We start from the raw sequence: 14240 nt of genomic DNA, 5'->3' as shown, positions 1-14240 counted from the left end.
CTACTTTCCCATATTCACACATGTTTGATGAGAAGGGAGTTTGTGAATATTCATCTACCCCACACAGAAGGTATGCCCAGATTTGACTGAAGGAAGAAAACGTTGGTGCAAATGCATACGCTGGTAGTATACATGATTAATTTAAAATAAGTGTATCGTGAGGCTGGGTTTATTGTGGAAAGTGTGCAGTCTGGCAATGTTATGAACCTTTTAAATAATTATAATTATGTCAGAAAAGCCTGACATTTAAAAGCAGTACTATGGATGCTGGACTAAGCTGCAAAAAAAAGAGAGCCTTCTAACATTTTCTCTCTGTTTAAGTGGGAGAACCTTGCCACATCTGCAGCTAAAAACTCCAGATAAACACAGACAAAATAACTGTTTTAAATCAGCAGCAGTCCCAGGGGGTTGCAAGAACGGCAGTCAAATCCTATTGAATCAGTCACACAAATTTATTACTAAAAGCCGTTTATGCAGATGCGAACAAAAATGCTCCAATGGTATTGTCTAAAAATAAAGATTTCAATCACAACGGCCCATGTCCTACTTTATAAGTGGAAAATTAAATCAACCGTACTCGCGGCTTTTTTCCCCCTCCTATAAATGATTCTCTTAGATTTCATGCCAAAGAATGGATTTTAAATTTAGCTGACCGTGTGCTACAAAATAGTGCTGAGCTTAAAAATAGCTAGAGCTCTTTGTGTGCAAGAAAGCTTTTTTTAAAAAAAAAAGAAAGAAAGAAAGAAAAAGGTTTCTAATATAAATGTGACAAGAGAAAAGAAAGGAAATAGCTGAATGTTACAATCTGTTCTGTATTTATTACTTTAAAAGAACACACAATTCGCCTTGGTTGGAATGTGCTTTAAATGGCCAATGAAAGATGGAAATAAAATGGAGGTGTTGGGAATGAAGGAGAATTAGGGGGTTCTTCCTCTATCAATGACTATTCCAATGGGCCAGACTTTTGTGGGTCAGATCTCTCTTGGAGGACAAGCAGGGACAGCAAAGGTATCAAAGCGAAGTATTAAAACCGGAACTCCTTCTTTTTGGCCACAGGCTAATTTTGGGATCTTGCATTTGGGAATGGAGATTATTGGTTCACTCAGTGGTGACAAAAATCCACCCTTGGGGTAGGGCAGCTCTCAAGGTCCTCTCAAGGTATTCATGGGTGAGGCAGATCAGGAACGATCCCTTGAGGCTCCCTCAAAGAATGCCCTTAGAGAGGCTGATGCTGATATATCTGACACAAAAGTTAATTCGTTTGAGATTTATTGGGGGCAGGGGGGTGGTTATCTATGCCTTTCATTTTTAACAGGAGAGTGACTGAGTCATTGCAGTGGTATAAATCTACTCATGGGAATTAGTATCTCCAGTCAGTTCACAAGCCTCTTGGAGAACTTCTCTTCAAAACCCTTTCAGGTGTGGTTTGAAATTTAGAGATTTAGCAGCCCTGTTGGCTGATTTTTGCAGGATTCTTCAGCTTGAACTCTCCATGTGCCAATCAAATGTGGTGCTACTCATCCAGCCTCAAGATCGATGAAATGTTTTCTCTTTCCCCTCCCTCGCTATTCTTTTTTTTTACATTCCCGCAGAGATTTACCTCATGCTTGTCAGGAGCGATGAAATCCAAGTGTCCATTTGAGTCATGAAGTATAGAGAAAGCAAGCTCAAGCACCTCCTGCAGAAGGCAATGAAAATACTTTTTTTAAAAAAACCCAAAGCCTATCCAGTTTAACAGTTTCATCGTTCCCAGCAGAACGTAGAAACACAAAGGATTTGTCTTGCCTTTTGTCAACAAATTGCACAGGAAATGTAACGATGCTGCTATATTCCACCTTGCATAAAAAACAAAATAAATGTTATCTTATGCAGAGTTACTCCAGTTTAAGCCCACTGATTTCTGGGGTTTTAGACTGGAGCCACTCTGCATTAGGATTTCCATTGCAAATGGCTGTCTTACTTTACCTCTGGCTATCCCCGGAGCCCCTTGGGGATAGGGCGGTATAAAAATCTAATTAATAAATAAAATAAATAAAATAAATTACAAGTGACGTTCACATTGCCATTCTTATGCAGAGTTAAGCCCTTCTGATTTCTCTTAGAACAGTGGTGGCAAACCTATGGCACTCCAGATGTTCATGAACTACAATTCCCATCAGCCCCTACCAGCATGGTCAATTGGCCATGCTGACAGGGGTAGATGGGAATTGTAGGATTAAACTCAACACTGACAATGATTAACACATTGTAGGATTAAACTCAACACTGACAATTGTGGGATTAAACTCAACACTGACAATGAGCAGACTCAACAAAAAAGTGAATTAGATTGCATCTCATGAAGCTGTTTCAATTATACGTGGCATTGAGGTGCCATTTGACACTGCGCTTATTTATTTCCAAATCACCCCAGTGCGAGGGATGAAAGCTGTATGCTGGCAAACAGAAAGATGAGGAAGCCACTGGTAAGGCCAGTCTGCCAAATCTGTTCTTCGCTTGCGGCACTAGCATTCTGTTACTTCTGCTCTGCCAAATGCATAAACATGAAGGCAGTTGCTACATAGCTAAGGGCAGACGGATGAAAATGTCCTTTGGAAGTTTTAATCAGATGGGAACCTTGGGAGAACCTCAACTCAAGCTTTGAACTCAGATGACTGCTTCAAAGCCAGTACTCTTGTTCAGCGATGGTGGCTCTGAACCAGGCAAAGAAAAACCACAAATCGAACACGTTCCTTCATTCATGTCAATGGAGGAAGACCTTTTTTATATGCCCACGCTTGTGCACCCTTTCATATATTAGAACTATAATGCTGATATAGAAGCTGTAGAGCCTGGGGGAACTTGTTGAAGGCCTAAGCACTATGTTAGTAGGCAACTTGGAGATACGGGTGCAACAAATACCAGATTCAGCCCGAATCTGGGAGAATTCAGACATTCAGGCCAAAAATGTCCGAATATGTCCTGCCCAAATATGAATGAATCCGAATGCAAGGTATTCGGGCTTTTTTTTTTTGTATTTTTGGGTGTTTTTTCACATTTTGGCCTGCAAGAAGCGCATTTTTAAAGCTAGCGGCACCAAAATTTCACAGTATCATCTGGAGACTGTCCCAATGAAATTTGGGTGCCGCTAGCTTTAAAAATGTACCCCCTGCAGTCTAAATGTGAAAAAAATACAAAAAAAAATCAGATGGACCCAAATTTTTTGGGTATACCCGAATATTTGGGTATATCCAAATATGTTATTTGTTTTATTCGGATATACAGGTCATTTTATGCCCGAATAAATCTGAATCCGAATTTTACCTAATTTCTAGGGTATTGACCAAGCCTAGTAGGCAATGATATAACTGCTCCACATCTTTTACCTCCATTTCCCCTATCTTGCTACTGATGCAGTTGTAGGAATGAGCAAAGTGTTCAAAGCTCAGTTTCTCATGATTCTGGTAGGATCCTTGACAAATTCAGCTTGAACTCAGTTTGTCAATCAAGCATGGTGCTACTCAACCAAACTCAGTACAGAGGAGGCTGGATATCATATCATACATATATCATATCATACATGTAACACTACAAATTACAAAAGCAGCTGCTCCATGGCCTGGCAATGGCCAATGGGTGTGCAGGAAGCATAGGGTTTGGGTCCCTGTCCATCCTGTACAGCAATTGGCTAAGGGTTCATTGTCAGATGTTCGAACCCTTAGCCAATTATGTATTAAGATACCATTATAAACATTATATAAATTACGATTATAAAAATATCTAAAAACCAGGAGAGAGCTGGTACAGATTCCCCGCAAAAAAAAAAAGGACTATAAGGTGGGGAAAAGGATTTCAGTCATGCATGCCAATAGCTTTCATTTTGTATTGGAGGTATGGGAGAATTTTAGACATCTCCACAGGAATGTGAAGTAACTGCAGCCTTAATTTTTTTAAAAAAACCAACCACCTCCTTTCTTTCACAAAAATAAATTACTGGATTATGGAGGTGTCAGCTCACAAATTCAACAAATCATATATACAAATATCCAGGAAGGTGGGATACCACAATACAGTGCCCACACATAAGAGAGATGCCCTAAAAGGAAACTTAATCACATTTTTAATGAGGTGCTACATCTCAGAATGGGAACCGAGATAGGTTGTGTAGTGAAGCGCGCATGGCTCAACCCAGGTATGGCATCGGCTGGGATAAATCATGCAAAAGTTGGCCAGTCTTTTCTTTCAATCATTGTAAGACTCCTCGTCTACCAGATCTAAAAGTTGGCTGGAAAGATACAGGTGAAAGGGAAGACAGCAGCTAATATCTTTACAGAGATTGACCATATGAATCTTATTAACACAACAGATTCAAGGGCTGCAAAAGGTCATTCTAGCTTTCCAGACACAACTCAAGAGACTGTGTTTTGACCTGGAAAGCCCTACACTTTGCCCATTCCAGTAGACTTTTCAAAAGGCCACATTATAATATCCAAGATCAGTGGAAAATATCCCTGGATAATTCTGTAACGAAGCAGATTTGCCTACTGGTTGTCCTACAATCATGGAGTTTCTTTTTTTTCACACACTTGTTAAATGCTGAACTTGGCTATTTTCTAGAAATGCTAGTCAGGCTTTCATTGGGAAAATGGCCTACAGAATGTGCCAATATTGGTTTGTTAGGAGTATTTTTTTGGGAAAGGGTCTATTTATGCCAAGATGTTATTCTGTTAGTTGCGATTTTAAGCATTTTTACCTGCTTCAAACCTTTGGGACCGAGTGGCTTAGAAAATTAAAATACATTCAAAAGGAAACATGCAAACTCATTGAAGTGGAAGGAATCCATGCACTGTTTTGTTAAGAGGAAAGTTTATAACTAAACAAAAATACTGGATTGGATTGAAAATTATACCTTGTTTTGTTTAAGGGCTCCTTTCTCCTTCATGTGAGGGCAATCTTTCCCTGTCAAAACTGCTTTTATATCTGCTACAGGCACTGTGTGGAAAGAGAGAGAGAGAGAGAGAGAGAAGAGAGAGAGAGATAGTCAGAGAATGTGAGATACACAAGGCATCAAACAGGCAGAGACACAAAACTGATGCAGCAGAAAAGACAGACCTTGTACCATTTCTAAAATATGATGTGAGAAAAAAACCCAAGCAGGAATAGTTCTTCGCTAAAATAACAATGAGTTCAGGTGGCACGCGTATGGCTGAAAATATCAACTGCTATTGATTTGTTTCCACAACAGAACATTAGAATGTTGGGGCTCATGGAAGTCTGAGTGTTCCATTGCCTTTGAGTTTATACCATCTCTCATGTGTGTTTGTCTTTAAAAAAAATCTTCTCACTGCTTTTGTAATTGTCTTAGAAAAAATCCATCATGCCATTTTACCTGAGTGAGTGTGTGTGTGTGTGTGTGTGTGTGTGTATGAGAGAACATAAGCACCCTTCAAAATTAAATCAAACGCCACAAAATAAAGTAAAAATTCCCACAAAGTAGCAAGGTATTGTTTGGAGAAAGAAGGAACGACAGCATTGCTTACACTCTCTGCTGAAAAATGCTCTGTGATGTTCTCACACGTGATAGAATAATTTTCCTGGGAAGTGTTATATTTGCTGATCATCTATGCTTTCTCAATCTTTGTGATATGATACATACATAACCCCCACTTCCCACATACACTACTGCTGGACAAATAATGGCATTTTTGCAGGAACAATGGAAGCTGGCCACTTGAATGCTGGGGAAAATGTGGGATTTTCTTCAAAAGAACTGGTGTCTTATGAAAAGATCACCACGTTGTTTGCAGCAAAATACCCATGAGTAAGCATTTATTGCATACAACTCTGGAAAGATTCCAGTGTCATGACTTGCTCGTATGTAGCTGGCCAGAGGAACAGTGACCCTGGACCAGTAAAAATTAGATAAGAGTCCAAGTCGGCTGCTTTAAAAAGTAGGTTTTGCATTGAAACATCATGATTAACTATTTATGAAACATATGCCAATCAAGCCTTGTTGTTGTTGTATTTATGAAACATAACTTGGAACAATGTTGTTCATCTTCCAACACAACCACCAACCAGTTCACCATATCCCTAAGCATCTGAGGCCAGATTTTCTTTCCTAAATCCACAATACAATTGGTTCCCAAACCAAAATATCATGCTTGAAGTTTTCATGGCGGACCCAGAGGATAGTTGATCATTGTGCCATGCTACCAACTCCCAGGCTTCTGTTGGAGCTAGCCAACCACAATCCAGGATATAAAAAACAACCTGCAAAGCAGCTGTGTGAATCAAACCTGATAGAAACTGAAGGGGAAGTCAATCTTGGGACAAACATTACTATAGATGTTGAGATCTATATTTTCCTCAATAACTTATGAAAAGATAGTGATCAAAAGTTTAATCAATACATAAATAATTTCTCTCTCTCTTTTGGAAACAGAGTAAGAACATAAAACTCTACTGTTCATTTCACTTAGGGCAGGGGTGTCCAACTCTGGTGTCCCAGATGTTCATGGACTATGATTCCCATCAGCCCCTGCCAGTATGGCCAATTGGGAATTGTAGTCCATGAACACCTGGGGCACCAGAATTGGACACCACTGACTTAGGGTTACCAACCTACATATCTTCTGCTATGACAGCTGAACTTCGGGCAACACAGATCAGCTCTCCTGGAGAAAAATGGCTGTTTTTGAGGGTGAGCTTTCCAGACATTATACCATGCTGAGTTCCCCTCCCTTCCCAAGTCCACCCTTCCCAAATTTTATTACTCATAAATCGCCAGGAATTTTCCAACCTAGAGGTGGCAATCCTACTTATACTCTATCTCCTCCTCCTCCTCTCTGTCTGTCTGTCTTTTTTCGGGCAAGACTGCAGGGCTATACATGTTTTGTTCGTAAATTCTCCTGTCAAGGAAACAAGCTGTCATACCGTTCGAACCATACGCTTGGAAGAACAAATGGTAAAGGTACAGTGCCACTATTAATGGAATTTCTTTCCATAGTAACCCTAAAAATGCAGAGGTCACTCTTGGGGCCTTCAGCTCAAGTTTTCCCTGGAAAGATCTCCTAACCTCTTCTTATTTTTTTTCTAAAAAATCCTTGCCCAAATTCTTCCCTTCCCCTGTTCTCGAAGGCCTCTGCATCCACCCCCAAATGGAGAAGATCCTGATGAAGATGCCTTCCCTGTCCAGGACACAGTTCGAAATGCTAAAAACCTCCTTCTGCTGTGCTTTGGAGACTGCCAAAGAAAACACTGATGGTTCTAATTCACCAGGCAGCCCTGCTGGGAGCAGAAATCTATATTCATACATTAAATGAAGACCTATCCTAGACAAAGGAGGAATTCCCTCCTGACTGAAAGCTGGCTCTTACATTGCCCGTATAGGAAACTAATTATCTCACCACCAAGCTTTTCTTTTTACACAGTGCACCTTACACAACACAGTTTCCTAAAATGAGGCCCCCTCCCACCATCTTCCTTTTATTTCTGGGGCCGCCTTAGCTGATTCCACCTTGAAAATATTCAATTCATTTGGCTGCCTGTGATCAGGCTCACACCACGGGGAACCTCTTGCAAAATGAGAGGGAGTCTGCTCCTTTTCTTTCGTTTTCTTTCAGGCACATCCAAGAGCCTCAAAAATGTATGCCAATGGCATATGAGGGCAGGCAGGCAGACTGGCTGAAACAGTCTTCTTTGCAAAACTACTGAATGTCCCATTTTATGGAACATGATGCTGTTTCAGAAGTGGACGACGCTTAGTTGCATCTGTTTTCCCATCAAACCCGCAACAGGAGAGGAGGCCCCCTTGGAGCTGAACCAGAGCTCTTGAGACCTTGCTCAGATTGGAGCTGTCAACTTCCAGATGGTGACTTGAGATCTCCCTGAATTATAGAAGAAGAAGAAGAAGAAGAAGAAGAAGAAGAAGAAGAAGAAGAAGAAGAAGAAGAAGAAGAAGAAGAGGAGGAGGAGGAGGAGGAGTTTGGATTTATATCCCCCCTTTCTCTCTTTGTCGGAGACTCAAAGGGGCTTACAATCTCCTTGCCCTTCCCCCCTCACAACAAACACCCTGTGAGGTAGGTGGGGCTGAGAGAGCTCCGAGAAGCTGTGACTAGCCCAAGGTCACCCAGCTGGCGTGTGTGGGAGTGCACAGGCTAATCTGAATTCCCCAGATAAGCCTCCACAGCTCAGGCGGCAGAGCTGGGAATCAAACCCGGTTCCTCCAGATTAGATACATGAGCTCTTAACCTCCTACGCCACTGCTGCTCTCCAGATGAAAAAAATGGGGGGAAATGGGTGATTTGGAAATGAGGACTCTATGGCATTATACCCGTACTGAAGACCCTTCCCTACCCAAAACCCACCCTCCCCAGCCTCCACTTGTCACGAGAGACTCCATCTTTGAATGTTACTCTAGAAAGAATCATTTTGCTTTCTCTCATGAGTTAGAAGAGTTCAAAACTGCAGGTGTTGTTAATTGGAGTGAGCATTTATCTCCTCAAGGTTATGGTGTACTTGTTAAAAGAATGGTGTCATCTCTGTTAATTGGAACCAGATGTAAGTAGTTACCCTAAGAAAGTTTTGTTTTGTATGGGAGGGAGGAATTTCACTCCTTGTTAATGAGACCTGGAAGATTCTGATTCAGATCAGTCAACTATTAGTCACCTGTTGCGATCAGCCTAAATCAAGGGTGGACAACCTATGGCACTCCAGATGTTCATGGACAACAATTCCAATCAGCCCATGCCAATTGACCATGCCAGCAGGGGCTGATGAAAATTGTAGTCCATGAACATCTGGAGCACCATAGGTTGGCCACCCCTGGCCTAAATCGTAAATTGTATTTGCAATTATCTGTTTTTGTTTCTATTCTTCTTGCCCTCCACTCTGCTTGAAACTTTATTTGAACTTGAGACAACTGTATCGAAACCTTATTGAACTTGAGACAACTAGTACCTTTTGCCTGTAAGAGTTTTATTATGGTATGTAGATACTAGCTTTTGTTATTTTCTTTGTTTTTGCATCTTGACATGCATTTCACAATTGTTTTAAACCTTCAATTCTAATACTTCTCTTTAATAAAATTTTAAAGTATATTTTGGCATTTCGAGTTTCTGGTTCGGAGCCCACAGTGCTCGGTCAGGTCTTGAACACCCCCCCCCCCCCAAAAAAAACTCCAAAAATTTCACAGCCCGGCACTAGCGATCCTAGTTCACGCAGAACATCATATTCTAATATGTGCATGCAATGTCTGCAAAAACCGGACCAGTTTTTTAACAGTATCAACTCAAAATTTGTACAGAATGTTTCATGGTTAACAAAGCCTAAACTGGAGGGGCAAATCCAGCTACAAAGACTTATTGTCGGTGAAGAAATTTACTGCATCCTAGTCATCTTTCATTCTGCAGCACTACTCTAAGCCTGAGAAAAAGTGAACATCTCCTCTCAAAGCCAGAACCTTGAGTACTGTGATATTAAACCCTGTCCTAGATTCTGATGAAGGATTGCAGTAAAAAAAAATAATTAAAAAAGCCTGGATCAGCCCTGAGGCCAATCTGCGATGCAATGAAAACAAGTGAGTGTGACCATAAATGCTGTCAAGACATTCTGCTTTGCTCCTTAACCCTTTAATTCTCAGTCAGCCACCATGCAGAAGAACCTTGGCGCCCTTCTCTGAGGACAAACACATTTCAGTCCTATAAAATGCCTTTGATTGGATGATCTGTTTGGGTTCTTAGAATGAGTAGATGGGCCCCAATTTATAATGATGTGCTACATTTTAGGTGCAAAGCTGAAAAGTGTGGGGATCCTATAAAGTTTATAGTATGACACAGCTGAAGAATTGCTGCTTGCAGAAGAGATAAGCTAAATGCTTTGCTACTAGATGATATTTCTCATTCATATGCTACTTTTTCAAGCATGCTTCATCTATCAGCATGACAACAATCCTGTTAAGGGAGGCCTGTGAGATAGTCCCTGCATTGCAGCCGGGTGGATGCTCCAAGCCCGAGACACAGATTTGCCTAGGGCAATGGTGGCGAACCTATGGCACTCCAGATGTTCATGGACTACAATTCCCATCAGCCCCTGCCAGCATGGTAATTTGGCCATGCTGGCAGGGGCTGATGGGAATGGTAGTCCATGAACATCTGGAGTGCCATAGGTTCGCCAGCACAGGCCTAGGGTCACTTTATGAGCATGTGAATCTGAACGTGAACCAGACGTTAGCATGTTCTACTATTATGCTACACCAGATCTCAAATCTGAATGGCTGCTGTGAACAACAGCTCTTGAATATAAACCATCACCAATGGGGCTAATGTAAGATGGGTGAGCCTCAGAAGTGGGGAGTAACAGATTTCACTGCTGGAGATCTGTACATATAATCCGGAAAGTAAAAGAAATGGAAATGTGATTTCATTTGCATTTCCTCCTTCAGTGCTTCCCCTAGCTCTCAGATGCTAATCTGCTCTGGCAGAACTTCTTGACGGATGTCAGCAACTGACCTCTCTTGAGGAAGGGCGTTTGAGGACATGTGAGAGCCTTCCTCACGGAGCACATAAAAGCAGGTCTAAGTCAAAAGGTGCTCTCCAAGAGTCCTTCTATGGTGGGACTCAGGAGGACCTAATGGGAGAGGCAGGGAGGGGAACTGATTGGCTAATGAGAAGCCTGGACAAGCCAGAGCACGTGGGCAATACGGGAGAGCGGGGAAGAGATCTGCTCAAGAAGATCTCCCCAGCTGAGTCTGACCAGCAAGCTGCCCCAGGATTGGAGGGCCGGGGATTGGAGCAATATAAAAGGGGGAGAAACAGGGGAACGAAAGGGAAGAGAGAGAAGAACAAGAAGACAGAAGAGTCAAAGAGGAGGAGGAAGAGGAATGAGGAGAGTGAGAAGGCAGAAGCAAGGGAAGAACAACAGCTTAGAGAAGGGACCCACAGGATGAGGCTAGAAGGCAGGAGGGGAGCCAGAGAAGAGTCCAGGGGCCACCTTCAATGAGCCCTACACCTAGCCCCTGCAGAAGGGGGGGCATTGGCTGGTTATAGTGGATGCCCCCAGTGGCAGGGAGGCCAGGACTGCAAAGAGGTACCCCACTCATTGAAAGAAGAACATCAGAGTTACTCTTCCATCCAACAATCTCTACCGACCAACCATCCCAGCTTCAGACTGGGATTGAGGATTTCCTGAAATTACAACTGACCTCCAGATTATCCATATCAGTTCCTCTAGAGAAAATAGCTGCTTTGTACGACAGACGCAATAGCATTGGCATACCCAGCTGAGGTCTGTTCCTTTCCCAAACCTTGCTCTCCCAAATCTCCAAGAGTCCCCCAACCTGGAGTTGGCAAAGCTACAACAGATACTGTAGTATTTGGTGATGATTCTTCCATTGTATAAGGGGAGAAAAGAACTGTGTTTGCTGCGGAGTGAAGTAGCTAATAACCCTCCTGCATCTTAAGTGGGGGAGGTGAAAGGCCGGGCCTGGCCTTATATAGGCTGCCTGGCCCGGCCTCCCCCGATGAAGTCAGGGGAGTCCTGGTGTCATTGTCCCTTGCCCTGCTGCCTGCCGCGCTTGCACAGCAGGCAGGCTAAAGCCTCGTGAGCCATTGGAGCTCACAAGGCCGGGAAGGAGGCAGCCACGCCAGGAGGCTGTCCCTTCCCCTCCAGCAATGGCGGCTGTGGTAAGTCGCATGCGCTCCTTTCTCAGCAACCAGCTTTTACTATAAATTTTAAGCAATTTTAAGCATGCCATTTGGGGATATAAATACATGAAATATATCATTAGTCTGTTTTTTGTATGCCAATAAAGGCTATCAAATCGACATGAAATATATAGATAATGATCATTATATAGATCATTATATCTATATATTATATAGCAGAAAACAAGGGAGCAAGCTTGTTTTCTGCTGCCTCAGAGATTAGAACACAGAGTAATGGATTCAATGTGCAGGAAAAGAGATTCCACCTAAACATTAGAAAGAACTTCCTGACGGCCTCGGGGAGTTGTAGAGTCTCCTTCTTGGGAGGTTTTTAAACAGAGACTAGATGAACATATGTCGGGAGTGCTTTGATTGTGGGTTCCTGCATGGCAGGGGGTTGGACTTGATGGCCCTTGTGGTCTCTTCCAGCTCTATGATTCTATGATCCCTGGACACAAAAGGCTGAGGTGGGAAAAGACTCTAAAAAAGAGTCCCACAGAAACTAGTAGGCTGAAGAGGTTTGCTTGTCTCAACATCTGACAACTTCTAGAAAAATCCAACTGGAAAAAAGGGGTCTGTTCAAGGGATGAAAGAGGAAGCTTCCAGAGATCCACTACTTTGTTATTTCTTTCTTCAGCTCATTAGCCTCAGGTGAAGGGAAAGTCTGCTCTTCTTCTTCTCACCACGGTCCTTATGCTTTCTTTCCTCCTTCCCATTGAATCCCCCATTTCTCAACTTGGTGGTTGAATACTGAAGTCAACAAAAGGATATTTGCTGCATCTCAACTACTTACGTTTGTCCTGCAATGAATCATGGGGAACCTCTCCCTGGGGACTCTCTTCTAAGTCTCCATAGTGCAAAACTTTGTGGTTGGGCGAGAGTCGGCAATACCAAAACTTGTCTGACAAAGCAAGCGGAAATTTGTAAGAAGAACATTAACGTCTCTCCACACTAAGAAAACATAACACACCAAGGAATAAAACCACTGTTACCTTGTAAGAAAGAAGGATTTCACAACAGATACATGGAGGGAACTCTCCCTCACCCCTGTGAAAAAAGGCACCCCTGATTTTGCATTCCAGCCTTTTCTTGAGATGTCACATGAATTTACATCTCCTACCACCTCCATCTTCTCTGGCTATAATTCTTCTTAAAAGTGTTTGTCAAAAGTAGCTGCTGGTAATAATATTCTTGGCAGGCTCAGCCTGCTGCAGTCTGTGGTATACAAGGTCAGTGCCAGCCAATTCCCCTTTTGAGATGAAAAGAGCCCGAACCAATCGTCTTCCTCAGAACACCTCTGTTTAATAACAAAAGTCCTACCTATAATGAGGTTCTGTCAAAAATGCAATTTTGTTACACCTGAACTATAGCTCTCTCTTTCTCTTCCGCCCATCTGAGGCAACATCAAGAAAAAAAACACCTGTGTTTCAATCTGCAATGGCTGGTTTATTTGAGATTAGGCTACTCCCCAGAGTTACCATTGGTGGAAAAACAAGGTATTTTTTCTGCACACTTCCCCTGGCTGGACAAACAGCAAATTTCCCCATCATTTATGTCACGGGGCCCAGTCAGTAAAGCAGCTCATGCCAAACTCACAACTACTTAGTAGGATGATTCACAGGCCTTTAAGCAAAATTCCATGTGACAAAAGGTATCCCAGACATAAAATAACCATACACTCCCTCGAACGCTTCAGGTCACTACCTTGCCGCCGTCGACTGTTAAGTTTCCTAAAGCAGGTTCCCTCGACTAGGCGATTCAGACGCTGCTGCTTAATTAGCTCCAGAATTTCAGGTTGAATCTTCTCCTTTAGCTCCCTGAGGGGAAAATGTAAGCAAACAGATATAGACACAGTAACATTTAAATATTGTTGAAGGCTTTCGTGTCCAGAATCAGCCATTGTGGCTTTTTCGGGCTGTATGGCTGTGGTTTATTAGTTTTTGCTCCTAAAGTTTTGCCTGCATCTATGGCTGGCATCTTCAGAGGCATAAACAAAGAAAGGGGACAATCTTAACTCTACAAAACTAGAATTAAGTACCTAAAAGGTCAAGAAATAGTTAAAGAGGCAACTAAACGTAAAACTACTAAATATCAAAAACACATGTATTCATTACAAATTATAATGACTACACATACAAAAGGCCCATAATAGCTTGCCTTATGAACATAATAGCACAATTATAATATATGGCAGGGTCTTATGGGACACTTTTCTGACCCTAAAAATGGATGCATTTTGGCCAGTAGTCAAAAGTAATACACTAATACAGTGTTTAGCTACCAGACCACAAATTACAATTATAACATTTTTATGACTGAGACCAACTGTGAAAGAGTTGTTTAAACTTGGCACCACAAAATTATATCCTCTTAAAAGTATAATGCAATGTGCCGATCATGCCCAATTCTGCTATGGCAAAATTCTGTAATGCCTCAGGCATAGGAAATTCTTTTAATTTGGAGCAATTGAATTTGGTCAAAATTTTAAACAACTATCTTAACAACTGGTCTTTTATGGACCTTTTATAAGTGTAGTAATGTTATCTCCAGAGGTAT

The 14240-nt window shown here is 42.0% G+C and overlaps 1 protein-coding gene across 2 annotated transcripts in view; it reads right to left on the bottom strand.

The window, feature by feature from the left end:
• ELMO1 (engulfment and cell motility 1) overlaps positions 1-14240 on the bottom strand; it is a 395692-nt gene that overhangs the window by 4036 nt on the left and 377416 nt on the right. For both annotated transcript variants that reach the window (XM_048510558.1, XM_048510559.1), the window contains 4 exons: positions 13389-13501; positions 12478-12585; positions 4889-4971; positions 1601-1678 (listed from right to left, as the gene is read on the bottom strand). In XM_048510558.1, the coding sequence (XP_048366515.1) occupies positions 1601-1678; positions 4889-4971; positions 12478-12585; positions 13389-13501 (382 nt within the window). The remainder of the gene's footprint in view (positions 1-1600; positions 1679-4888; positions 4972-12477; positions 12586-13388; positions 13502-14240) is intronic.

Source organism: Sphaerodactylus townsendi, linkage group LG11 (genome assembly GCF_021028975.2).
Source record: "Sphaerodactylus townsendi isolate TG3544 linkage group LG11, MPM_Stown_v2.3, whole genome shotgun sequence".
Lineage (NCBI taxonomy): Eukaryota > Metazoa > Chordata > Lepidosauria > Squamata > Sphaerodactylidae > Sphaerodactylus > Sphaerodactylus townsendi.
This window is presented reverse-complemented; position numbering and strand designations above follow the sequence as displayed.